The sequence below is a fragment of the Ambystoma mexicanum genome, chromosome 9 (assembly GCF_040938575.1).
Source record: "Ambystoma mexicanum isolate Mex_15411 chromosome 9, UKY_AmexF1_1, whole genome shotgun sequence".
Classification (NCBI taxonomy): Eukaryota; Metazoa; Chordata; class Amphibia; order Caudata; family Ambystomatidae; genus Ambystoma; species Ambystoma mexicanum.
Genome location: NC_090931.1, coordinates 458283934 through 458311435, shown reverse-complemented (window position 1 = coordinate 458311435; position 27502 = coordinate 458283934). Strand labels below are relative to the sequence as shown.

The 27502-nt window shown below is 45.8% G+C and overlaps 1 protein-coding gene across 4 annotated transcripts in view; it reads left to right on the top strand.

The window, feature by feature from the left end:
- The window catches only part of CUX1 (cut like homeobox 1), a 2307153-nt gene that overhangs the window by 680027 nt on the left and 1599624 nt on the right, over positions 1–27502 (top strand). For all 4 annotated transcript variants that reach the window (XM_069614989.1, XM_069614986.1, XM_069614987.1 and 1 more), the window contains exon 9: positions 6822–6870. In XM_069614989.1, the coding sequence (XP_069471090.1) occupies positions 6822–6870 (49 nt within the window). The remainder of the gene's footprint in view (positions 1–6821; positions 6871–27502) is intronic.

Genomic DNA, 27502 nt, shown 5'->3' with positions numbered 1-27502 from the left:
GTGGGAGGAACATCCAATCGAAAGAACGTTACGGTTGGTAAGTAACTTGTTCTTCTATGACCCAGAGGTTCAGGCCGTCGCCACAACAGACGCCTCCTTAACAGCGTGGGGAGCTCACTACCTCCACCACACAGCTCAAGGTTTGTGGTCTCGCAAGGTTGCTCAGAACCACATCAATCTGCTGGAACTTCTCGCACTATTCAGAGCACTTCGGGCATTTGAACCCCTCTTATGGAACCAGTCAGTGCAGGTCCTTGCAGACAGCACAACTGCCATGTTTTACATAAACAAGCAGGGGGCACTCGTTCACAAAATCTATACAAGCTTGCCCAACAAATTTGGAAATGGGCACTCAAACTGAAGATTTACCTGTCAGCAGAACATGTTCCAGGGTGAACTCAACTCGCTAGCAGACACTCTGAGCAGAGATCCCCTTCCAGAGGAACATGAATGGTGAATACACAAAGCTGTCATAGAACACAACTTCTCTCAGTGGGATTTCCCCACAATAGACCTATTTGCCACAAGCGAAAACAGTCAATGCCCAGACTTTGCGTCCAGGTTCCCCACACCAGGCTCCAAGGGGAACACCCTATGGATGAACTGGTCAGGGATATTTACCTACGCTTTTCCAACAACCCCTCTAATGAGGATGGTGGGGAACAAGGAACCGAGGATGCTTATCCTAGTTGCTCCTATGTGGGTGAGACAACCATGATATCCTCATCTGCGCAGACTGGCGATGTGCGATCCCATCAAACTCCTGTGTCAGTACAACTTACTCCCCTAATAACTGGAACAGGACTGGTTTTTTTGGATTAAGGCCAGGACTGTGCCCCACACGCACTGAACATTTTTTATTTTACAAAAGAGATCCTCCGCCTCACTTTCACCCCTTTCTAGTGAGATAAATACTCACAATGACCCCTAGAGAGTGTGCAACTTCGCAGTTCAAACCAAAACACAGTTCTGGACCATAGAAAATTGAAAAAATATATATATTTATTTTAATTGTACCATATTACATTCTATGCATTAAAAAAACATATATAGCCTAGATAGGGCTGCAATGTCAACCTTTTTTTTAAACATTTTGTAGAAAAATGTTATCTAACATACATTGCCAGTGTAAAGTACGCACCAAATATTGACACAAATCAAAAGGGAAAAAGAAGAAACAAGTGATAAATTAAATAATAAACTGATAACACCAAATTCAGCACAAACGTCCTCCACCTAAATATTATCACTCGCACAATTCATCAATACATACACTAATGGGCAAAAATTACATTTACATAAAATCACATTAAGAAATCTGCAATCCATTCTAAGAAAAAGCAATCAACACTACTAGTAAAGCTCTATACGTATGACATTTAGCTGCCTAGTACTTAATCCTTATATAAGTTAGGATTGCTCAGTACATTTTTAATAAGTACAAGCTGTCAATGCTCTATTGTAGCCGTGTCTCGGTCACACGGTATCATTATCCCGACATGTTTCTTTCCCTAAATCTGTAAATCTTGTACAGGGAAATTCTTCAGGGGTATTGCTTCAAAGAGACGAACAGTAACACATTAAACACTTTTGTATAATGTCGGTTTCTTATAAAGAAACTTGGTTTGGCCAGAAGTTGCAGTCCTCAGGGGTTTCCTTCTTGTTATATTTGACTATAACCACACTGCAAACTTTTACAATAGTAAGAGGTGTAAGGAGCGCTGCTTTTGAATAGGGTGCTGGTTCCCTGAATGGGCGTGGGAAAAGGAATCACGTCTTGATAGTCTTCCTACAAGTCTCTATGGTCATATTCCATGGAGTAGCAAGTTCTAGTTAATCACTGCTAAGTAGTTCTGGTAGTAAGCTTTTTTAATGAAGGTATTTGGGCTTTCCTTTAACCGCATGACCCAACAAGGGGTTTGTGATGGAATAGCAGATGAGTCTCGCCAATACCCCCTCCACGTCACCCCGCACTTGGGGCTAACAGTGCACCCACAGCCGCACACAATGAACTTGGCAGCATGGCTCCTGAGGTCATAGAGTTCGGACATCTCAACCTGCCACAGAGATGTATGGATATCTTGAAAGAATCAAGGAAACTAAACACTAGGCACTGTTACTTTGACAAATGGAGAAGATTCGTAAGTTGGTGCCAAACTAAACAAATCAACCCTATAGAATGTACTCATCACACATTTTAACTTGTATGCTCAATTTTTGCTATATGCAGGGTTAGTATTTAACTCCCTAAAGGTCCACCTGGCGGCTTTGTCAGCCTACACGACCTCTCACAATAAGGTCTCATGGTGGAAAGTACCAGTCATCAACGCTTTTATGGAAGGGGTAAAGAGACTCCACCCTCAAATTTCTAACCCGCCGCCAGGGTGGGACCTTAATGTGGTACTCGCCAAGCTCATCGTACCCCCTTTCGAGCCTATGCACAAGTCTAGTCTCAAACACCTTGTTAGGCAGAATTATATGCAGTAACCTTAGGGAACACTACACACAATTAAGACCACAAGTGACAGTACAATTTCACCTTTGGTACAAGCCTGTATTACACAGTTATATTGGTAGTAGTATCGGAGCAGACAGACTTATCTCAAGAGTAAGTGAGCAGTACAGATAGCTACACAAAGGACAGCAGTTACTATGATTCAGGCAAATACTGACCCAAGGTTTCTAAGTAAAAGAATATATATTTATTTACTCAACTGTTGCATAACATTTCACTATTCTAAGCAAGTTAAAAATCACAATCATAAATGCACCACACCATACCACTTCCCTTAAATTCCAGATAAGTTAAGCTCACAAAATGAAGTGGGAGCAAAATGGCACTCCAGTAATTTAAAAGGGATGGAAATGCAAAGTTATTAGAAATTAGGCAAACCCACAGGTAAGTACTCGGAGCAATTGAACAAGAGAGACTACAGTGAGGAGATTGGCTAGAAAAGGCTTAGGGCCAAAGTCAATGGGTCAAAAGTCTTTTGCTCAAGATCACACAGTTCAGGGTACTTCGTGGTAAAGTTTGTGGCACAGATTCCGGACGAGGTTGGTTGATAGAAAAGTTAGTTCATAGAGAAGAGAAGGACAAGCCTTCGGGTTGGAGAAAGATTTCAAACACTTTAACCGCGGCTGAGCGAAATGCACAACCGGATTTGCACAGTACCTTAAAACGGAGAGGGGGCTGTAACTGAAGCCGAGGTTCCTGGTAGTTCCTGCAGGCTCACGGTTCCTCAAGCGACTGTCGGACTGATCAGAAGTAGGAAGACTGGAGGGTCCTGCACTACCCAGTGAAGAAACCAGCAGCAGCGCCAAACAACGAATAAAAGGTGCACTCCTTAAAAGAAGCAGGGTTCGACCTTCCTGGCTATCCGGCCCACTGTAGCTCTGTACAGCGAATTCGGCCAGAGGAGGGGTCCTGGCTTGGAGTTTGGGTGAACTGGTTGGTCCTACCAGCTCAAGGGAAGAAGTTTTCTGGAGGATCTTCTCTGTCGGATTTGGAGATTCGGACCTGCAGCACGGCTTCACCGGGCGGTTCAGTCGTGGTAGGGGTCCTCTTCTTCCAGTTTCTCGTTGGTTCTTTTGTTCCAGTGGCGACTCTGCTCTTACAGTCCCAGATACCTGCTTTTTATGCAGTTTTCCCCCATTCATACAGCCTGGCTGTCAATCACACAGCAGGGTGGCTGGCCTGGGTTTCCAAGGGAACCCATTTCAAAGTTCCGAAGATCCCTCCCTCACATCCTGCCTACCTAGACTATCAGGCGCCTTAAGGAGGGCTTCTGTGCAGAAGCCCGCAAAAAGACAGCGAACAAAGGAGTCATCCCCAGTTTGGGGTGCAGAGAAAAACACGAGAGACTTTAACAAAAAGAAATGGCGAATAAACCCAGCCGGAGCCAAAATAAAATGTATTTGGTCAAGTGGGTTTATGTTCGAGGCTAATATAATAGCCTAAAACATTAGCACGTTTATATAAGATAATCGCGGTAGAAAAGTTGGGGTAGATACCACTGCCACCAGCCAAGTCTTAATGTTAAGGGAGCAAAACAAGGCTCCAAGAGGCACAGACAAAAAGGTACAAGAGTTAACCCTTTCCAATACTCCATGTAAGATGGGGTGTACTGGGTCTGTGGTTTAAAGTGACAACATAAAGTTAATGGCAACTTTACATGTTTCTGGGGGACAGAACAATGGAGTCAGTGGGAAGTCTCAAAGACAACCCTGTGTCAATGCACTGGTAGGTAAGCAAAATTAGCCATTCTGGAGAATTCTCCCTAACACACCTGACTAGTAAAACTGCCTTCTTAGTGGCTATCACTTCCATAAGAAGGGTCAGTGAAATTCAAGCTTTGTCAGTGCAGGATCCTTTCCTTGTTGTACACAAAGACAAGCTGGTTTTACGTATTCCTCCTAGGTTCTCACCTAAATTAATTTCCAAATTTCATGTAAACCAGTCAATTGAGCTACCGTCTTTCTTCCAGGAACCCAAAAGCTCAGCTGAGGTAAAACTCCACGCACTAGATGTGAGGAGAGCAGTCCTCTCCATAGCGCCAGGCAGAGAAGGTGACTGCATCTCTAAGAATGCCATCTCTAGGTAGATAATCAGATGCATCCAACTGTGCTATTCCCTATCAAATAAAACACTGCCTTTTACGCCCAGGGCTCACTCCACAAGAGGTACTGGAGCCACTCTGGCTTTCATTGCAAATGTCCCTTTAGACAGTATTTGCAAGGCAGCTACATGGAACTCTATACATACTGTCACTCAGCACTACTGCATTGACACCCGTTCTAAGACAGATACACAAGTGGGACAAGCGGTTCGAAGTCATTTATTCGCGCATGAACCTTCTGACATCCCACCTTCTTCCACTGCTCGCTAATCTATGCACAGCATGTGATCTAAGCATATTCCACAAGCCTCAGAAGGGATATATTACTCACCGTAATTCTATTTCTGATGCTTATATCCGCTTAGATTCACATGCGACTCACCCTTCCTCCCTTCTGAGAGAAGGCGCATGGATGCTTATGAGCTTGTCTAATAGGTATCTGTTTGGATACAACTGTACTCACGCTACACCTCATGCTACCTCATGTCAGAAAATCCAATCTGAGGGTCATACACGTGTGAGGGATCATGTATACAGGGGACGTCACACTAGGGACAGTATTACTGGCACACCCTATTCGACGTCCCTTTTCGAGTTTAGAAAAAAACTGTAATACTCTGCAGCCTCCACTAGATGTCGGTTTATGCACAGCATGTGAATCTAAACAGATCCAAGCATCAGAAATACCATTACGGTGAGTAATGTATCCCTTATAAGTGGTTTGGGTGTAGGGTTGATGAGGGTTTTGCATTGGGTGGGAGGTTGCGGGTGTTTCCCCCGCATATATGTAACGATGGACCTTCAAAATTCGGGCAATTATGCAAAGGTCAATTGTAATTCGAACAATTGTAGTTAGGAACAATTCGTATACAACCCTCTGAAAGTTACTACTTAAGCCTACAATCCTGTTTCTTGAAGAAAGTAAGGAAATAAGTCCCTTTTTCTGATCACTTGATATTTTTTGAGGTTTTACAACTGACACAGGTATGATGGGAAAGGCATTTTTTGCCAACAAGATGACCAAGCAGAATAACCATAAAGTATGCATCTATTACTTGTGACTTGACCACAGCAATGAGCTTTTGGTCTGTAAGGGGGTGACATTTTGAAAGCTGGAGTACACCGATGCAACAGTCTGTTGAGCTGCTTCACTCATTACAGATCGGAGGACTTAACTTCAGCCATTGGGCTAAGCTGTTCAGAATATCTAAAGCCCTCAAAGCCCATGCCTACCTTGTCAGGCTACCAGTGTCCAGCAACCAAAGCAATCCTCCCCACCCAATGTGCTCCAGAAGATTTTTAGCTACTGTTCTTGAAATTCTACATCGGATCTCTTGCTAGGTACCTTCCTGGCATGCTGACTTAAGATAGATTAGTACCCACCGCGGGTTTGTCAGTCCGCCACAAACTAGCCAATTGGTTTGTTTGCAAGCTTTACCTGGTGGTAAGCCTGCTTTTGCACGTCCCTTGCACAGTTTTTTTTCTGCAGGCCACCATGGAAAGGGAGAAGGGACCACCAGGTAAGGCTCGCAAACAAACCAATCGTTACTTTTGTGGGGTACTGACAAACCATGTAGTCCCTTCTCCCTGTTCGTGGGGGGGGGGTCCATGTTTTTTTACTTTTTTTGCTATTTACTTGAATAGCCACCATGAGAAGGGAGTAGTCCCTTCTCCCCTTCAGTGGGGGGCATTATCTTTGTTTACTATGGCCGCCACTGAAAGAGAAAATTTAGTACGTTTTCTGACCGCTGCAGCCCCATTTTTGTACTTTTTTTGTTTTTGTTTTTTCAGCTTCGATAAGCAACGCGTCTCGCTGCCAAAAAAAACAAACAAAAAAAAACACCCTTAGTACCCCAGTCTAACGGGGCCAGGGTACTAATGGCAGTAAGCCCCGAGACGGTAGGCCATTACCCCATATGGTAGTTGCCTACAGTCTCGGGGCTTATTGCCTAATGAACAGTTAGTGGATGTTCAGATTTTTATGTTAGATTGGGGCAAAAGGTGTATGCATGCATATGTATGCTCTTAAGAATTGAAATATTAACTTGGAAATATAGTTATCTAGTCCTTCCAGAGTTACCTATCAAATGGGCTGCTAGATCTTTTCTGCATTTCTTCAAATGGAATTAAATTCCTTTTTAAATTATTTCGGTTTAAATAACTTCACTTTTCAATGCTAATTTTTATGATTTTCTTTCTTGGCAGAGCCGATGAAATTGAGATGATTATGACAGATCTTGAAAGAGCTAACCAGGTAGGATTTAATATGGATGTTTAACCAGAATTTTGATTTTTAGACACTGCATTCCCCTGTTTGCATTGGCAAAATATGACCCTTGAATTCTGGATCACTTTTTACCAATCTAACCCTATGTTTTATTAGCCAATCTGAACCCTTTGCACATTGTTCAGGGATCGAAATTAAGGTTGCATAAGCAGGAGCTCAAAGCAGCTCCTAGGTATCCAGCATTAACAAGTGACCTGGAGCTACTGTTGGGGAACAGGGAGATGGTACATGGCGTTCCACATAAGATGCAAACATATAATTGTCTATTATTTATATCCCACTATCCTTTAAATGTGTCCTAATGTTTATTTATATATTGTACAAAATACACACATTTATATTCACAATGGGGTTTGTTCGGCATCGGTTGCTCTCGGGTGCCAAAAGTAGCTCCTTGTAGCTGTTGGTGTCAACCTAACCAGCCTCTTCTAGGCTGCAGATAGTAGTTAAATGGCTCCCAACTCCTCTGTGTCAAACCCTGTTTCAACAACAAGTATTTGGTTAAATGGTGACTTATTTCTGGACACTATCTGGTCACATGCTCTTTCTTCAGTGCATTTGTCTGAAAAGCTTCTCAGATGTGCCCATTTAATTCCAGTCCACCCTCTTTAAGATAAAACAAATCTTTTGTCATGTGTATAGTTGATGTGGTATTTGATGCTAAATAAAATCTATTTGTGGCAGAGTGACGAAACCCTTAAAAATTACTTTTTTACAGTTCAATCCCTTTGTAAATGAATGGTAACGCCCATGAAATGTTACTTTAAAACCATGAAGAAATAGCTACTGGCACCTTAAAGAACATGAAGGTGTGTAAAAAAATGTTTAACCACACAAATGAGCCCTCCGTTTGGCTGCTAGGGGCTGTCCTCTTTGACACTGCCCTACATGGTGCCACGACCCATTACAAAGTATCAATAACAGCTGATCACTTTTAGAGACTTTCTATAACCATGAGTGGCAATTGTTAGAATTGTTCTTTTATAACGCACTTAATACCAACAAATGGGTTCTAAGCGCATGATCAGGATTCAAACCCGTGTTGCGCAGCATTGTCTTGCTCCAAGACAAACTTGTGCCCCTGAGCAATCCTTCCTCCCAATGGCCAGTTAGATCATATAAATAATGGACATGACTATAGGAAACACTTTCAACATCTGATTGCATTGATGCAATTCTGAGATTGAATAATTTACAGTGATATTTTGGCTCTTTCCTAATGTCTTTTTCAGTTCTTGTTACTTTTTTCTTTTCGTTTTGTCTACCTTTTTAGTTCCTTTCTTCTGTTTTCTGTACTTCCAATCAATAAAACTAAAATGCTTGGCACATAGCCATTATAATACAATAAAAATTATTTTTGAGACTTGTGGATCTGCTTAGAATCACATGCTTTGCATAGGCCAACATCTAGTGGTTGGTGGGGAGTATTGTACATGTTATTTTCAAAGTTTGAAAAGGGATGTTGGCTGGGTGCGTTTGTAATATTTCCTAGTGTGACGTCTACTGTACCCATGATCCCTCATGCGTTGAAGTCTAATTGTTTTGTTTCAGAATTGAGGGCGTATGGCATGTATGCATGCACAATAGGTAAGTTGTGATGAGGTGTGAAACATCTATGATTTGCTCTAGAACCTTCAGCTCCAAGAGGTGAGGAAGGGCGGGTGATATAACTCTAAGCAGATACAAGCATCAGAAATATGATTACGGTAACTAATATAGGCCTTCTGAGGCTTGTGGATCTGCTTAGAATCACATGCTTTGAATATATTAGCAAGCAATACTTGAGGAAGGTGGTGGGTTGTTTGAAGGTAGATCTACAAAAATATATGTTAACACTACCTGAACCACCTGTGTATCACCTTTAGAATATATATCTAAATAGTAGTGTTTGAACGTATGAACAGAACTCAAAAGTGTCAGCTTTGCGAATGGCAATGTAAGGGGACTTTTGCAGTGAAACTTAGAGTAGCTGCTGTGTTTCCGGGCTTAAAGGGTAATGTTCTCTTGGCAAGAGAATAACAGTCGGTCTGTTTTTCTGAGCAGTTAAGTCTTTTAAAGGTAATACATGACAGCCCTTCCGACATCCTAAAGTACGTAGACTTCTCTCTGCTGCATTCTTTGATTTTTGGAAGAAAGCAGGAAGTTCTATGGATTGATTTACATGGAACTTTAAGATGGATTTTGGAGAAAAGCATGGATGTGTGCATAGTCCCACCATGTCTTTGTGAATCATGACAAAGGATCTCTCACTGAATGTGCATGTCATTCACTTACTCTTGTGATAGTGACAAGGAAAGCAGTTTTATATGTTAGATGTTTAAGACTGGCTTTGTGCGTTGACTCGAAGGGGGCCCCATGAGCTTTGTAAGCACAACATTCAAGTCCCAGCCACGAGTTGGGTTTGAAACTGCTGAATATAATTAAAACAAATAATTGTGTTTCCACTGACAGAAACTCCCAAAACAGGCATATGAACCAGGGAACGTTTCGAAGACACAGTTGTATCATTTGTAACTTTTATAGAAAAATACCCAATAAGGTAAAAAGCGTTAGATTTAACATTAGAGGAACCACCACTTAAATCTCCTAGTGTACACGTCTTGCACATCTCATAGACATAGCGTCATCTATGTCAATGAGCACTCACAGCAAGACTTACTCCAAGATGATAAAAGCTTTTTCCAAGACCTTAATCAGGACCACAAGGATGATCAATGCCAGAGTTAAGAGGACCAGGCAGAATGGTATGTCTCTAATGAGCCTACCAACTATAACCTATGAGCCGGATAGCGCAGACATATCTATTTAACCATTTGTAGACATTACTGCTGAAACTGTCTCCTATTCCCTATTGACAACCAGCCTCTTTTCAATGACCTATTTAAAAAGGCAGCAGATAATTTTAAGATCCAAACCCAAGAAACTTGAGGATACAGATTTTGTAGACATTTTAAATGAAGACATTTGTCAGTATATACCTCTCCTTCACTCGATTAAATGATTGCTCCATCACTAACTACACCATCTCTTACACGCGCAGTTAATGCTAGACTGGAGAACCTTTTTAAGCTTGCTCCCTCAATCCCTCTATATGCCAAACCATATTCACTTGTTACCAAAACAAGAAAAAGGGTGTTATATATAGTCTTGTACTTTGTCACTGGCCTGGAGTGATTGCCATAGAATGTGATGTATGATGCAGCCAGGAGAATGTTGAGTGCATCAGTGTATGAATGTTCTGAGTGAGTCAGTTGGGGGCCTGAGCTGGAGTGAGTGGATGGCCGGTGGGTCTTCTCCTTCATGTGTGCTGTACTACCTATCCCTGTCCTTGTCCTGTCATCCAGACCACTGTAAATACCTGAGAGTAACTGGAACTGTACATATTGTACCAATAAAGCATACCTGGAACAACATCAGTCTCCACAGCTGGTCTGTGTGTCCCTTGTGACTAATGAGAGACTTTATTACAAAGGGCAGGCGTGCCATTGTCTAATGCTGAGGCAGCGCCTGATAAACAGTGTAAAAGGCTGTTTGCACCAGGTAAAAGAATAATCACATCTGGTGCCTTCTGTACGCGAATAGCAAATACTACACGGTTCACCGGTTATAACAATGCCCAGTGGGATTTAGTACAAAGTCAACCAGATTAATTCACAGAACCTATCAAGTCTCCAATGCTTACATTTGTTAATTAGGGAAAACGGGTAGCCCAAAATATCCTTAACACCTTAGACACTGCTGAAACCACAGCCAGGGTTGCAGCTGAGGGTACTTTGCTTAAATGCCATTCATGGCTCTGCAATTCTGGCTTTATGCCTGAGACTCGGGCAAACCTTGTCAATATGTCTATAGAAGACTCTGTCCTAGAGAGAGAGCGCGAGAAAAGAACATGAAAGCTTAAAGACTAGGATGGATATCAAACAGATCCAATGTTCAAAGGGGTGTTTTCAATGCCCAGCTTTCTTTACAAATCCATGGATTTGCAAGAAGAGCTCAGTTAGGGCTTGGTGCAAACTCAAGCTCATCCCCTTGGTACACATCAGAGCGACCGTCTTCCAGCTTTCAAATCTCAGAGGCTCCACTGCCTCCTCTAACAAATGACTTACAAGTTCAAGTATTCTCCCATACTTCCCCAGTAGGCGGACGCATCCCTCTTTTCATCCGCGCTCTGGATGGTCTAACATCAGATGAGTGGGGTTTAGCAACAGTAACCAAAGGGTATTCAAACGTGTTCCTCGAAAGACCTCGCCACCATCAGCCAAGATCAAGAACGATGTCACAAGAGCTTCATTCGATTCTATAAGCAGAGGTGCTGACACTGCTGGAGAAAGTGGCAAAAGAGCTGCTGCCATTGCTAAAGCTAAGCCAGGGTATTTATTCTGTTTACTTCCTTGTCCACAAAAAGGACTTAACCATCTACCCTGTATTAGATCTCTGTCCTGCAAAACAATGTCAAGCCGCAAACATTCTGGATGACTATACTGCAGGAAGTAATCCTGTTTCTGAAGCAAGGGATTACATGCCATTAGACATGGAAGATTAATATTTTCATATTTCAATGTTGCCAGCACACAGAAAATACCTAAGGTTCAAATACAAAATACCAGTTCACAGTACTTCCCTTCGGCACATCTTCAGAGCCAAGAGTATTTACAAAGGTACTCGCAGTGGTGGCAGCCCATCTGTGCAGAAAGTCCATTCCAGTGTACCCTTATCTAGACGACTGGCTAATAACAGGGGATACCACAGCTGTGTTAACTGAACACTCAAGAAACCATAAATATTTTATTTCAGTTAGGGTTCTCGTTTAACGAGAAAATAATCGAGCCTTGTTCCAGGTCCGGTGAAACAATTACTTGGAGCGTTAATTTGAACAGAAGACGCCCTTGTCTTCCCCTCCAACGAGAGGGTCCAAGTGCTCTATCAAGTTCCACAATATGTAGCCGGTCATCAGATAACTGTGCGAAAGGCAATGTGCCTTCTGGGAAGGATGGTTTCCTACATATACCTAGTGCCACACACTCAATTGCGCGTGCCTCCAATGCAAGAGTGGCTAGCAAAACAATGGTTGCAGCAAGCAGTCTGTGGGACGATGGTGGTTTCCAATCCTCTCGTTCAATCACTATAGTGATCGAAACAAAAAATCATCTTTTGAAGGTCAAATCATTGACCACCCCGCGGTTGACGCCACTCTAACAAGACACATCATTTTCAGGGTTGGGAGTTCACTTTCTCCATCACACCGTGCATGGCGTGTTAACACAAACATTCTCGAATTACTAAGTGTTCAAAACTTTACACGCTTTTCAACACAAGCTGATAGGTAAAACAGCCCTAGTCCTGACAGAAAGCACTATATCCATATACTATATAAACAAACAGGGGTACACACACTACAAATCTGCCCAAACTAGCCCAGAACATTTGGAATTGGACACTCAAACACAATGTGTTTCTCCTGTTGTAGCATGTCCTAGAGGAACACAACTGTCTGGCAGACGTGCTAAGCGGAAACATTCAACTTCCTTCAGAGCATGAATGGCAGCTACATGCAGACATTCTACACAGCGTCTTCAAAGACTGGGCCATCCAGCCAGGCATACATCTTTGCAACACAAGAGGATAAACAATGCCAAGATTAGGCATTCGGATATCCCCAGACAGGGTCCAAACGGAATGCACTGTGGATGAAATAGTCAGGGATATTTGCATATGCCCCCCACCCCGCGTGCACCCCAACCCCCTGCCACCACTTCGGATCAAGATAATCCAAGAAATGCAAAAGGAATCCTAATAGCACCAATGTGGGCAAGCCAAACTTGTTTCCAACTCGGATTGACAATGTTTCTTTGCCCACCATTCAAACTACTGTGCCCTTACAACATGTTATCCCAACATCAGGGGATAACACTACATCAATGTATACAAACAAAGAACTTGGCTGCTTGGCTCCTAAATCATAGAATTTGACACTTGGACCTGCCCCAATGATGTAAAATAGGCACGTAAACACAATACAAGAAACTGCTATTTCAACAAATGGAAGCGCTTCATTTTGTAGTGCAGGACACGCAGTATCAATCCCATTGATTGCTCACCTTCACGGATATTACACCATCTCCTTTATCTACTGGATTTTAGGTTTCGTTTTTAATTTGCTGAAAATTTAATCTAGCAGCACTTTCAGCATATACCACATCTCAAAGTAAAATCTTCTGGTGGAAAGTTCCAGTATTGAAAGCATTTATGGAGGGGGTTATGAGACTATACCCTCCGATTTCAAATCCCCCACCAGGTTGGGATCTTAATGTTGTCCATCCAAAACTCATGGGTACCCCTTTGAGTCAATGCACGAAGCCAGTCTTAAACATCTCACTTATGACTGCTTTTCTTGTTTCCATCACTTAAATTAGGAGGGTTAGTGAACTGCAAGCTCTCTCAGTTCAAGATCAGTTTATTATCATTCGCAAAGACAAGCTTGTGTTACGGATACATCCACGTTTCTCTCCTAAATGTATTCCAAGGATCCATTTCAATCAATCTATCTAACTTCCTACTTTCTTTCAAAATCCTCAAGATTCATCAGAAAGGAGCCTCCATACACTAGACGTTAAGAGGACAGTCATGTTTTACCTAGACAAAACAAAACCATTGAGGAAAACGGATCAATTCTTTGTTTTCCTTGCTGCAGGAAGAGAAGGGGATCCTGTTTTTAAGTCAGCTATTTCAAAATGGATTGTCAAATGCATCCAAATATGTTATTCAATGTCCAAAAGAACATTACCATTCACGCCCAGAGCACCCAACTCGAGGTAACAGGGCTACTCTAGCATTCATTGGAAATGTGCCCCTAGATGCTATTGCAAAGCAGCTACTTTAGTTCAATTCACACCTTCACACCGCATTACTGCTTAGATGCATTTTAAAAGAGTGATTCACAGGTGGTACAGTCAGTGTTAGGACATCTTTTTGCCTCTGTACCTTCCATCAACCAATCACCTTCAGGTACTGCTCACTAGTCTATGTAAAGCATGTGATTCTATGCAGATCGACAAGCCTAAGAAGGCATACGTTACTTAACGTATTCTTATTTCTGATGCTTCAATCTGCTTAGATTGACATGCACCCACCCTTCCTCCCCTCTTGGAATGGAAAGGTACATAGACATGTGAATATTGGCATGTTCGCACTTAGATAAAATTGTGAACATTAGACTACGTCGCATCTAGATGGAATTGTGAATATCAGCATGTCCACACTTAGCCAGAATTGTGAACATTAGCCTGCGTCGCTCCTAGATAAGATTGTGAATGTTAGCATGCCCACACCTATATAGAACTCTGAACATTGACCTGCGCCGCTTCTAGATAAGACTGTGAAGGCCAACAAGTGCCACACTCAGAGAAAACTGTGAATGTTAGCATGCTAAAGGTCAGGTAACCCACTAACCAATATAACCTCAAACTCTGCATACCCATCTGACTCAAAAACTCACACAACCATCTCTCTCACCACAAGCCGCACGCACTTCACAACACTGCAACAACACATAAGCCGGAGCACTAACACAGGCGGACTGATACCGATCCAATACCTGCACCAAAGCTCAGTATCTGGTGTATACCGAGCTGAAGTTGCCAACAGAACACCACTCCTCTCACTATCCTACTCCCTCTTCACCTTACTAACCCATCCCACCTTATCGTTTACTGATCTGCCAGAGCGCCTGGGGACCAATTCCGTTGGTGACGGTGCGCGGTACAAATAACTTTAACATTTAACATGTTACATCTTTCTATGCCTTTCTGTACCCCTGGATTTACTTCATGCTCTCTCACGTCAGAAACAAATCAATCTGAGTGACCTCGATGCACGAAGGACCATGGGTACAGTACACGTCACACTAGGGATAGTATTACAAGCACGCCCAGTCGACGTCCCTTTTCGAACTTCGAAAACAAGTCATGCAATACTCTGCACCTACCACTAGATGTCGCCTAGGCAAAGCATGTGAATCCATTCCAAGCAGGTACAAGCATCAGAAATATATGCTTTTTGATTAACTTGCTTACCTGTGATCATTTATGGTTTGTGTTCAGAAAGGCCTAATAAATAATTGTATTTTCATATGCTTACTAACTTGAACTATTGCTTTCTGTGGACTCATTGTATCCCTAGGCCACTCTCGAACCTTTCCTGAGATTAAGCCTTCACTGCACATCCACATACTTGATTGGGTTTTGTCCAACCTTTATCTTCCTCGAGTCTTCCCAGTTTACTATCGAGTGGCCTCCTAAAATTCCCCTCCCTGCTACAGAAGTTCATCTTTCGAGAGTCTGTAACTTGTTTTTTTAAGCCTCGGTTTAAAAAAAAAAAAAAAAGTTTCAAAGTTGGGCTTTGAATTTCATTTAAGATGCATCAGCCAATGTACACAGTAGAGTTGAAGTGTGATTTTTTTTTTACTTTATCAAAAGGAGCACTACATGGTGCAGGATGTTACACAAATAGAATATGGTCGGCTGCAAATCGATGCAGAAATTAAGTAAAATGACTAAGTTTGTCTGTTTATTTTAAGGAGTCCATCCTTTGTACTCACAATGCATACACCTATCCTGCCTGGCCCATCAATAATGATCTGTGCCACATGTCACTTCAGCAGTAACAGAAGGCGTTCATAAGTGGCAACATTGGACAACATTGGCTCTCTTGCTCCTGCACTCCTTGATTTCGGCAACCACTTGTTCGCCACTGGGTCTTTCCCCGCCTCCCAGAAGCACTCTCTTGTGCGCCCCCTCCTGAAAAAAACCTTCATCAGACCCTACCTGTCCAGCAAACTACCGCCCTGTTTCTATCACCCCCTTACTGGGAAAACTGCTAGACAAGCTGGCCTTGCCCCAACTCAACTCGCACACTGAACTTGTTGGTGGTCTCCACGACCATCAATCTGGATTCTGAGCATCCTGAGGCACGGAAACTGTTCTTCTGAAGGAATGCTTGCATCCCTGGACTCCCAACTCCCCAGCTGTCCTCATTTTACTTGATCTCTCCTCTGCCTTTGACCACTCTCATCCTCACGCAAAGGTTCCACAATACCCTTGGTATTTTGGATCGGGCACTGGAGTGGCTGACCTCTTTTTCTGACGGACCACTCCTCCCAATTCATCCTGTGGAACATTTCCTCTCCTACTTCCTTCTCCACCTGTAGTGTCCCCCAGGGTTCTATCCACTCCCCTTGACTTTCACATCTACCTTGCTCAGCTGGCACTCCGCATCTCCTCCTTCTACCCAAACTTCCAGTGTTATGCAGATGACACTCAACTCTCTTTCAGAATTCCTTCACCCCTGACTGCCTTTCTGCCATCCAAGCCTGGTGGACTTCCAACGATCTCTGCCTCAATGGCAGAAAATCGGAGATCCTTCCCATCCTTCACATTGGGGCCCCTGCTCCCTCCTTTCCTTCTCTCTGGCTTTCCTCCATGGGCTCTCCCCCTGCTTTCTTCTGAAGACAGAAACCTTGGAGTCATCTTTGACTCCTCTCTCTCCTTCCTCCCTCATAATAAGGACATTGCTAAGAAGTCACATTTTCAACTCTTCCTTCTGAAATGAATTCTCCCTTTTCTCACTTCCCCCAGAAGCTCAATGTTCCCCGATCTGTGGTCCTCTCTAGGCTGGACTATTGCTATAGCCACCTCATTAATGTACCGTCTTCCACTCAGCAGCCCCTTCTGCTAATCCAGAATCGAGCAGCAAGACTTATCCTTGGCCTTAAGACCAGGGACCGCATCTCTCCTGCCCTAAAAAATCTTCCCTTGCTTCTGGTTGCTGCACGGATTAAATTCAAATCCCTCCGCATCATCCACAAGGCTATCTGGGGCCTGGGATCACACTATCTGCAACTCTCTTACAAAATACTCTTCTTCCAGACCTCTACTTTCCTCTGGCACCAACTCCTTGTGTGTATGTGTTTAGCTAAACTGAGAGCAGGAGGTTGTTAGCTTTCCTCAGCTGGATCCCTCCTATGGAACAGCCTCCCCCTTCCTCTGTATTTTGAGCAGGACCTTCTTAAATTCCGAAAGCACCTCAAGGCCTTCCTCTTTTCCTCCTCCTTCCCTACTCTGCTAATCTCACAGTTGCTGTGATTGGTGTCTTGGACCCTTGTGCATCCTCTGGGCCCCTGACCACCCACACCCAATCGCCCCATCTTCTGGCTACCTTCAGCACACCATGTGCCCTGGAGACTTGCACTTTTCCACCCAACGCGGCTCCTGACCATGTAGCAGTTGCCATATCTTGCACTTCATCTGTGCCTCACCCACGAGCAAGAACACCCCGGCACCTACCCCACTGCCCTCTTCCTTGCTGCACTTGCACGTTCTGAATACTCGCAACACAAAGCATATTTGTACTTCCCCTTCCCCGACTATATTTTAATGTACTTCAATCCCATGTTCCCTCCCTGTCGCCCTGTGGGCGCTTTGAAACAGAATTAATTTGCTGTATAAGCGCCTAACAAGTGAACAATAAATAAACCGGCCATGATCTACCTCCAGCACACTATAAACTCATGAAAATGGACGTGCAATGCCATTCAAGAATATAAATAAGCCAGGATATGTTTTAAAGATCAACATTAGGGAACTCACTTGCTGCCCACAACAGCCATGGGCACCATTATCACCCCATCCAGTGTAGCTTAGTCTCCTTCCCATTGATTCAGTTCTGGTCTTTCCTGTCAGGAATTTGAAAAAAGGTGTGTGTGTCAAAATTGCATTGTCCTTAGCCACACAGATTTATCTCCTACTCTTCCAATCAACCGATCTGCATTGTACGTCTTAAAACTCGTGCTCGTCCCAGGTTTAAGCTGAACTATGCCCGAGTACGAACATTTGCTGTTGAAAGTGCCAGATTTTAGACTAAACTTCCTCTGGCAATAGGATCTAATTCCAATTTAAGCAAATTTTGTAAGGGACTTACAACACATCTGTCTGTCATTGTCTCTCGCTCGCAGTGAGAATATTGTATGCTACATTTGCTTCTTTTTTAGGTCCTATAATGATCTCATGCCCTAGGATTTGAGCACAGTTAAAATGTACATTTACACATTCTAAATGTACTTTTCAGTCTGAAAGCTAGTGCATTCAGCATGTAATACTATTGTGGTTTCTCCAGCATTGGAGCTTGCATGGATTCACATGCTGTGAATCTGGGAAACCTCTGTAACTTTAACCTAGCGTTTTCGTATGGAAAACTATGACACCTTAGTGTCCTATCTATGTCCTTTTTGGTAGCTTTAGGCTACCCAATAGGACATTCGGTAGCCCTGCCCCCGCGGCTTCCCTTCAGATTTCAACCGTCTCCAAACTGTTGGGATAACCTCGTGTTTTTTAGGCCTTGTGCTACCTACGGCTTAAAGATGTTCGAAGGGGATCGTCATTTGTCTCTACTATGTATATCACCATCATTCAGCAGATTCCTGCGAGGTATGTCAAGGGTTTTCGCAGAAGACTTTGAAGGATCGCAATCGCCAGCTCATCTGTTGGCTGAATTGCGGGTCCTTACCCGGCTTCGGAGGTGGGTTCGACCCGGGGGAGCCAGTCTTTGACGGCGGGGAGGGCCCCGGCAGGCGGCGGAACCCCCCCCTGCTAAAAAGCAATGGATGGAGTTGCCATCGTCTGAGGTGGGGAAAGGTAGCAAGTCCTCTACGTCCAGGTCGGATCGGCTGGACAAGTCGAAGGCGCCCGTGTTTGGCCAGAGAAGTTTAAGGCATCGGACAGAGGACAAGTGAAGTGGAGGGAGTCTTCGTCCTCGAAGCACTCTGCGTCTAAGGACCCTCATAGATCTTTGTCCAGCCGGGACTCGTCGAAGCACCGTTCCAGCCTTCTTCCAAGAAGTCTGCTTCACCAGAGAAATCCAGGCCTGTGGAGGCCTCAGTCCCGACGACGAGAGTGTTGTCGACGGGGTTTCCCTCGTCGACGGGGGCGGTACAATCTGCTCTTCTGTCATCAAATGTGATGTCATCAGCCCCGTCCACGGCTGTTCCTGACAGTGGCCCACTGTTATAGTCGGCGCAGATGGATTCGGAGGGCTTGTTTCCTACGGGAGGACCGTGGCAGTCTGCTGATTTCAGGCCCATGCTTCCAGTGGACATTCTGCAACAGGAACCGGCTGCATGCTCTGTTTCCTCAGGCTTGGAGGAGGTACTGGAGTCTAGTTTCGATCCATCGGCTCTGGGTCTGCAGGGTGCACGCCCATCTACATCGAGTGGGGTGGGCGCTGGGCCGCCCCTTTACCCGTTGGTGAATCCACAGTCCCTGCTATCCTTGCAGGTGTTGCATACGCTCCAGCCGTTGTTGGGGTAGCTGGATGCGAGGCTGCCGCCTCCGCTGAGCTTGGTGGCTCTGGTGATTGAGAGTGTGCCTTGCGAGGCCCCTAGGAGGTCGCCCCCGGGGCGGTTTGCCGTTGCCGGTTGGGTTGGACTGTCCCAGAAGTCATCCAGACGGGGAGTTCCCAGATTCAGATCAGGAGAGTGCTCCGCATGATACCCTGTCGACAGTGTCTTCGTCACTGATGAGGGACGATGCATGGGATACAGATCCTGAGGTGGAACAGCCTAGTAGCCCGGCTCAGCTGGATGATGTTGGGGCTTTCCACGCCATGATGGTGAAGGCGTGTCAGGAGTTTGGCCTGGCTCCTGAAGATGAACAAAAAGACTGCTTTCTCTTCGACCATATGGGAAAGCGGCACAATGCGGTCTTCTCAGTTCCGATCCTGGACCACATGTGGCAGGAGGGTCTGCGCACTATGCGCCACCCGTTTTCTGAACCTGCGGTGAAGGGGCGTCTAGAAAAGAAGTTAGTCTCCTGAATCAACCCCCAAATGTCTCGTGTCGCAGCCCACGCCCGAGTCGGTGGTGTCTGCGGTGGCTAGCCGTGAGGCCAAAAGTCAACACAAATGTGTTACGCCCCCGGACAGTGAAGCCAGGAAACGGGACACGTTTGGGAAGAAGATCCTGACTGTGGGGCCTACCACGGTAAAAGCTGCAAATTCCTTGGCTATTATGGCCACGTATGACAGGGAGATATAGCACAGGTTGTCCTTGATACTGATCTCCCGGAGCAACTCGGCAAGGAGGCAATTCTGCTGGTTCGGGAGGGAGAGGAAGCCTCCAACCACAGCATCAACATTGCAGTGGACCAGGCGGAGTCCGGTTTTAAGCAAATCAATAATGGGGTTTTGCTCCGGCGGCAGGCTTGGCTGAAATGTACAGATTTTCGCCCGGAGGTCCAACATAAGGCCGTGGATCTGCCCTGTGAGGGTGAACACTTTTTCGGGGAAAAGATCGACGAGGCTCTGAAGAGCATGAAAGTGGACACTGAGACAGTGAAGCCTTTGGGTTCCCTGTAGAGTGGCCGTCCCTTTCGTTCGTTTCGGGCCTTTCGTGGAGGCTGTGGTAATGCCCGGTTTGCCGCCTCTGGAGATAGAGGTTACGGACGCTCCAACTATTCGTCTCAAGGCTACAGGCGCTCATTCCAGTCAGCTCAAAAGAGCAGGGACTTTCAAGAACAGCGCAAGAAGGATGCACACGCCCCGGCTGCTAAAGGGAAGCAGTCGAAATCTCCACAATGACTTCCATATGGGCAATCTGTTGGGGGACAGGGTGGCAACCCACATCAGCGAATGGCAACTTATCACGTCAGACTGCTGGGTGCTGGATACAGTACGTCTCAGCCAATGATTGGAATTTCGGCATCCCAATTCCGCCTGCGTCTGGTCTGTGACCTGGTCTGGTGGAGCACAGGCTGCAACCTTAGGATAGGCAGACCATTCCGACAACCAGCACTGCAGGTTACCATCACCATGGAGTCTTCCTTAGCGGGCCGGGAGTTACCCTGGACACCCACAGCATCCACAGAGTTTGTCTTTTCAGGAACAGGAGGCCCATATCAAATGGCTGGAGCTGAAGGCCATCTGGCTGGCTTTCAAGGCCTTCCTGCCGCTCATCAGTGGCAAAATGATCCTCATTCAAACTGACAGCTCCACCAGCATGTATTACATCAACATACAGGGTTGCACCAGGTGGTGGTCTCTATGCACCCTGGCCGTCAGCATTTGGGAATGGGCTCTGGTGACGAACATACATTTGACGGCAATTCACCTCCCGGGGGAGTCAAACCTCCAGGCGGACAGGGTCAGCAGGTTAGGTGCAGACAAATACGAATGGCAATTGAACAAACGGGTCCTTCAAGGGATCTTCGACAGATGGGGTCATCCACAGGTGGACCTCTTCGCCACATGGCACAACAGGAAGTGCTCTCAGTTCGCATCCTGGCAGGGACAGGTCCCCGGCTCTCTGGGAGATGCTTTACAGATACAGTGGAACAGCATCAACGCATATGCGTTCCCTCTCACTCCCCTGGTACACAGGGTGATCTGCAAGATAAGGGAGTCCCGGCACCTCAGCATCATTCTGGTAGCTCCTTGGTGGCCGGCAAAGCCATGGCTAGCGGAGCTGCTCAGCTTGGCAGACCAACCTGCAATGCACCTTCCACTGGGCCCAGCTAATCTATTGTCGCATCAGGGGGAAACTGACATCCACCCCGCCCGCAGAAGTTGGTGCTTGCTGCGTGGTTCCTGAACAGATCACATTTAAGCATCTGCGTCTTTCGCAGGCTATCCTAGACGACATACAGGGTGCTAGGAGCAATGCTACTAGGAGCCAGTACAAAAGCAAGTGGACTAGGTTTTGCCACTGGACGTAGTCCAAAGATGCCGATCCTCTCACATGCACACTGGATGACATACTATCCTTCTCTGCACACCTTGCAAATAGACACATGCCGTACCTATCTGGCGGCCATCGGAGCCTAGCGGTTCTCAGAGGAGGAGGTTTTTTCACCCTCCAACCTGGTGGTTAAAAGGTATTTGACGGGCCTCACCCGCCGATCAAAAAGCCACTCCCAGTGCGGGACCTCAACGTAGTGTTGGGCGCCTTGGTGCATAAACCCTTTGAGCCAATGGCATTCGCCGACATCCGGCTGGTCACCATTAAGACAGCCCTTTTTGTGGGTCTTACGTCTGCACGCCGGGACAGCGAGATTCAAGCTCTGGTGGCTTTGTCGACGTACACTACCTTTCATAGGGACAAGGTCGTCCACAGAACACACCCCACATTCTTGCCTAAAGTAGTCTCTTCATTCCACCTAAATGAGGATATGGTATAACCTACCTTCTTCGCGGACCCCAAGGAGGGTGCACAGAGGGTACTGCTCTGTCTAGATGTTAGGGCGCTCTAAAATTCTACCTGGACAGAACCAAGAGCTTCCGCAAATCTGAGGCTTTGTCACCTTCGGGGTAGTCAAGGCCAGGATATCAGGCTTCTAAGGCTTCTATAGCAAGGTGTTTGGTTACGGCCATTATGGAGGCCTAAGAGGGGCAGCACAAACCGCTTCCGGCAAATATGCATGCCCACGCGATAAGAGCCAAGGCCACTGCAATCGCGTTCCAAAGGCACATTTTGTGGCGGGTCTTCAGCAGTGCGGCCACTTGGGGCCACCCCTTCGGCCTTCTGCAAGCACTATTGCTTGGATGCCAGCTCCAGGTAAGACGTGGCATTTGGGTAGGTAATATTAAGGAACTTATTTTCTTAAGGAGGGTCAACTATCCACCCTGGGGCTATGTTCAGTTGTAATCGCCCATACAGTATGGAGGAAAGGGGACGGGGCGTAGGAGTAATTATAAATTACCATAGTGACTAACGTACTCCTAGTCCTAGTACATAGTCCCCTTTCCTCCATTCATGCTACCATTCTCCCCTCTAATAAAACTGGTGTCATTAGGCAATGGTAATATTGTAAACACGTCAATGGGGACTGGGCAGTGGCGGCGGAGGGCGGAATCAGGGGTGCGCATGCTCCCAGGGCCGCGTGTTTCTAGATTTAAGGGGAAGACGTTTTTTTCTGGTGAAAAAGGCTCTGTCTCCCTTCCCTAGCGAGGGACGCCCACACAGTATGGAGGAAAGGGGCCTATGGACTAGGAGTACGTTAGTCACTACGATGAGTAACTTATGTCTCGAAAGTCCTCGTTCTATGACTGCAGTGGTGGACAAGGGAATAACTTCTGAAAGAGAAATCATTCACCACCCCTGCAGTAGAGGCCACTCTCACTACAGACTCATCCCGATCCGGGTGGGGAGCTCTCCTTCTCCACCAGACAGCGCACGGCACGTGGTCATAATCAGTAACAAACAAACATATCAACCTGTTCCAGTCAGCTTTCAAACTTTTCAACAACTGCAAGGGAAGATCGTTCTAGTGCTAACTGACAGCACCACGGCCATGTTTTACATAAGCCAGCGGGGAGGAACTTGCTCCCCAGGGCTGTCCATTCTGGCACAAAGCATTTGAAAGTGGACATGCAAACACATGTTCCCCCTGTAGCAACACGTTCCAGGGTAAACCCAATCTTCTTGCAGGTGTGCTCAGCAGAGACGTTCAGCTGCCCTCAGCGCGGACTCACTAGTGTCTGACCATCTTATCCCTTTACCCCTTGGGAATCGTCTTTCGCACCTTCTCTTTACCTCCTTTTCCTCGCACTCCTCCCTTTCTGTGTCAGACATTGTCTGTCCCCAACTCGTGCAACTTCTTGCGTCTTCTTTGTTCCTACTTATTTCTAATCTATCCAGGGATAGTTCTCTATTCCCACTACTTCGGGAGACATCCTCAGTGTCGTAAAGCTGAGGGCTCTCTAGGAGCTCGTCTTCTCCCTCCCTTTGGGCTATTTATTCTAACCCCATTTGATCATATATTCCATCGATCGTTTCTCCGATGCTTCTGTTGTCCAAGTCATCTTCAATATTCGCCCTAGACATGCCTGGTACTGAATCGTACTCAGGAAAGAATTCTTCAATATCTTTCCAATCTACTACTGGCTCAAGTTTTTTTAATCTCTCTCCAGATATTCAAGATCGCGTGCTCTCTGTCTTCGTTTACGTTAGACAGTCATCGAATTCTCTGCGCTTCCTCGCCTCTTCTTTCACCCTATCTTCTTCCTTTTTCTTTGTATCGCTACGTTAATCTGCCCTTTGTATTTCCTCATCCCTTCGTCTCTGTTTTCTCTCGTATTCTTTGCTCTTCCTCTAACCTTTGCTGCTTCTGTCTGTCTTGATCAGTGGCTGCTCTGTTTGCGATCGAGCTGTCTTTCTTGCTCTTCCCGATATAACTGTTCTCGTCTGTCTATCTTTTTTCCTTATTCTTTCATCTCTCAATTCTTTCTTTCTATTCCTCCTTTCTCTGTACATCGTCTAGCCTCTCCTTTTGTTTCGCATCATCAATGCCTTTGCCATCGAGTTTCAATAAAATCTGCCCTCACATCCATTCGTTCTTTGCGATTGCTATCTCATCAGTGCTATCTTCGCTTCCTTTCCATCTTTTACCTTCTCTCTCCTTGTCGAGAGATGCACTTGTCTGTGTCTGGTCCCTTCTTTCGTCATCGTGTCTCTCCTTGTCCCTTGGGACTGTGGAGGTGATATCCTTATCTTTACCTTGATTTTCGTCACTACTTTACGTAGGTGACTCATATGCCGGATTGCTGTACCCTGTAGCTGCTTTAAGTTCTCTCAGTGGGTATAACCCCTCGTCTTTATTTTCTTAAATCTTTGTTTCAGATGGGACAGGTGGCACGGTAGGCGTCTCACCCCCCTCTGTGCGTACATTAAGTATCTAATCTATTGGCACCTCCTCTTCCTTTCCCTGTTTATACATTTTCCAAAGCTCTAAAATAGCTAGGCATTTGTCCAACTTTTTGCCCGTGTATGTGGCATGCAAGTATGTCGTCATGGTTTTGCAAAACGGCTTTAGATAAGGACCCGCCCTGTGGCCACAGTATAAACATTTTGTGGGCTGTTCCTTTAACCCATTCCACTCTGTATTTTTTCAGCTTAGGTGCATGTTTCGGCAACTTTTTGCACAGGTGTGCTAATGGAGTTATGTCCTCCATGCTTAAATTTGTTCCCTTTCCTTTTATATAACACTTTGGGAAAGCTTCACGTGATTTAAACAATTTCAACAATATCACAATTTTATATCTTCTATTTTACTCAAAAAACATCAGTTTGTCTTCTACAACCTGCCAAATATCCAATCGTACAGTTTTTATGCTAGTTCCTCGAAGGAAAGTTTTCTGTCCTATGACGTCACAACAATCAACACATAAGACAGACGTTTTGCAGACTAGACAAACTCCAGCTGGTCACATGTATCAATGCATCTAAAATTACCCCGACATGGAGTTTAAACTCATCCCTTTCGCTGCACCTTTAATCGCTGTAGTAGCCTATTTGTTCCCCTTTATTTGGGACTCTGGATGCAAGTTTCTTCTAGCCGCTATATTAAAGCGTAGGAATAAGGCGACTCCTCTCTCTTCTCTTGTGTCCTCCCCGGTAACCTCTCTTCTCAGGTGTCCTCCCCAGTATCTTCTATATATATATATATATATATATATATATATATATATATATATATATATATATATATATATATATATATATATATATATATATATATATATATAATTTCTGAGGCTTGTGGAATCTGCTTAGATCACATGCTGTGCATAGGCCGATATCTAGTGGAAGCTGCGGAGTATTACAGTTTGTTTTTCGAAACTCGAAAATGGGCGTCGACACAGGGCGTGCAAGTAATACTATCCCTAGTGTGACGTCCACTGTACCCAAGATCCCTCACGCGTCTAGGATCCTCAGATTGTTTTTTTCCGCCATACTGGTCGGAAGTATTTTGTCTTAGCCATACTTTTGCTAAAAATTTAAAAGATTAATCTATTCACATCCTTCCCCACCCCAACGTCGAACTTCGACACTCAACGCCGCTGGAGAAGAAATCGACCGTCGCCTGCTGCACGACGGATCTGGGCCTCGGAAGGCCGCTGGCCTCGGCCCGGGCCTTGGAAGGCCTTTGGCCTCGGCCCTGCAAGTAGGGAGAGTGGGGGGGTGATACATACTCTCTACACTCTTGGTATATAGGTACACCCTATACATTTCCTACACTTAACTGCCCGCTGCCTCAAGGTGCGTATGGAGGGTACCCCTTTTCAATTCTGCCCCAAGTGCAATCGCAAATACCCTTGGGTCGACAGACACGCCACGTGCAATCTCTGCTTGCCGAGGGACCACCCCGAAGCGAACTGCAGAGCGTGTAGTAGGTTTAAACCTAAGACACTTAAGGACCGTTCGACGAAGCGTTGGGCCCACCACGCCAGGCAGGCGGCCCTGGCAGCAGAGGGCGCCTTCAGCGATGGCAGCGACGCCGTACTTTCGGACGGCGAGGGCATTACGGCATCGAAAGACAGCCAAGCGCAGGTCCCCGACTTCGGAAGGTCGTCCGGCAGGGCGGCTATGGGGAAGACCCCCGGCGACACAAGCGTTTCACATACACACACTAAACACACTAAGTCCAACCGAGACTCAACGACGTCGAGTTCTCGGAAAGAGGCACAAACAGAACGGTCCGATTCGGTGTCCTCTGGGCGCTCTCGATCAAGATCGCCACATGACTCCAGGCAATCATCCACTCTTGCCAAGAGTGCCTCGCTCCCTAGGCTAACAGACGTTCGATCGTCTGAAGACGAAGACGACTTCCACCCCCAGGCCGCGCTCCAGGAGTCGTAGCCCGCAGTTAAAGCCAGCGAGGCCCCACGCTCGAAGGACAGGGACACCTCTCCCGATCCTCGACGCCAGGCGTCGAAAAACTCCGCAGCCACTAAGGGACAGGGAAAACATTTTTCAACGCACGGGGAGGGGGGAAAACAGCAGAAGAAACTGCCTGTGCATTCTGCCACACCTGTGAAACACTCCACTCCCCCTAAACAGACAGACAAAACCAGGTCTGCTGATAGGTCTACAACCAGCAAAGCTACTCAAGATAAATCCCATAGACTTGCTGAGAGAGTCATTCCCAGTTCCAAAAAATGATCCAGTGAAGACATAGATAGGGTCATGTCAAGAATGTCTTCTTTGGCTGATTTTTATGATAAAAATCCAGAACATTTCCTCTCGTATGATCCACAAGGGGCCACACCCTCAGGCTCTACTGATCATATCCCCCCCCCCCCCCCCCCCCGAGTAAAAAGGCCCGGTTTGAAACTCCGAAGAGGTCAGAACCCTTCGTGGTACAACCTTACGCAAGACCATACTCACGGTATCAAGGAGAGGCTTCCTTTTGTGAGGACCAAGAATTTGGTATGATAGAAGAGCAAACCGGGACGGGCTACTATGGGGATGATGAGGACCAGGAAGAAGAAGAGGATGACCCGGAAACATACAGAGTAGATTCCCCGGTAGAGAACAAAGCCCCGGTTACCGACTCCCCGGTCGATAACCAACCCCTCCCAAATGAGGCTCTCGCTCGCGCAGCAGAACATTTCCACATTGACACCCACGGTGTCCAGGAGGAAAGGGACTTCGCAGAAGAGTTAGTGGGAGAAAGGAGGCCTGTTGCCCAGACCATCCCTATCCTTAAATCCATTCAGCGGAGAATAGATCCGTCCCTGGTGAACCCGAACCTCACCAGAGCAGTCAATCCCAGGG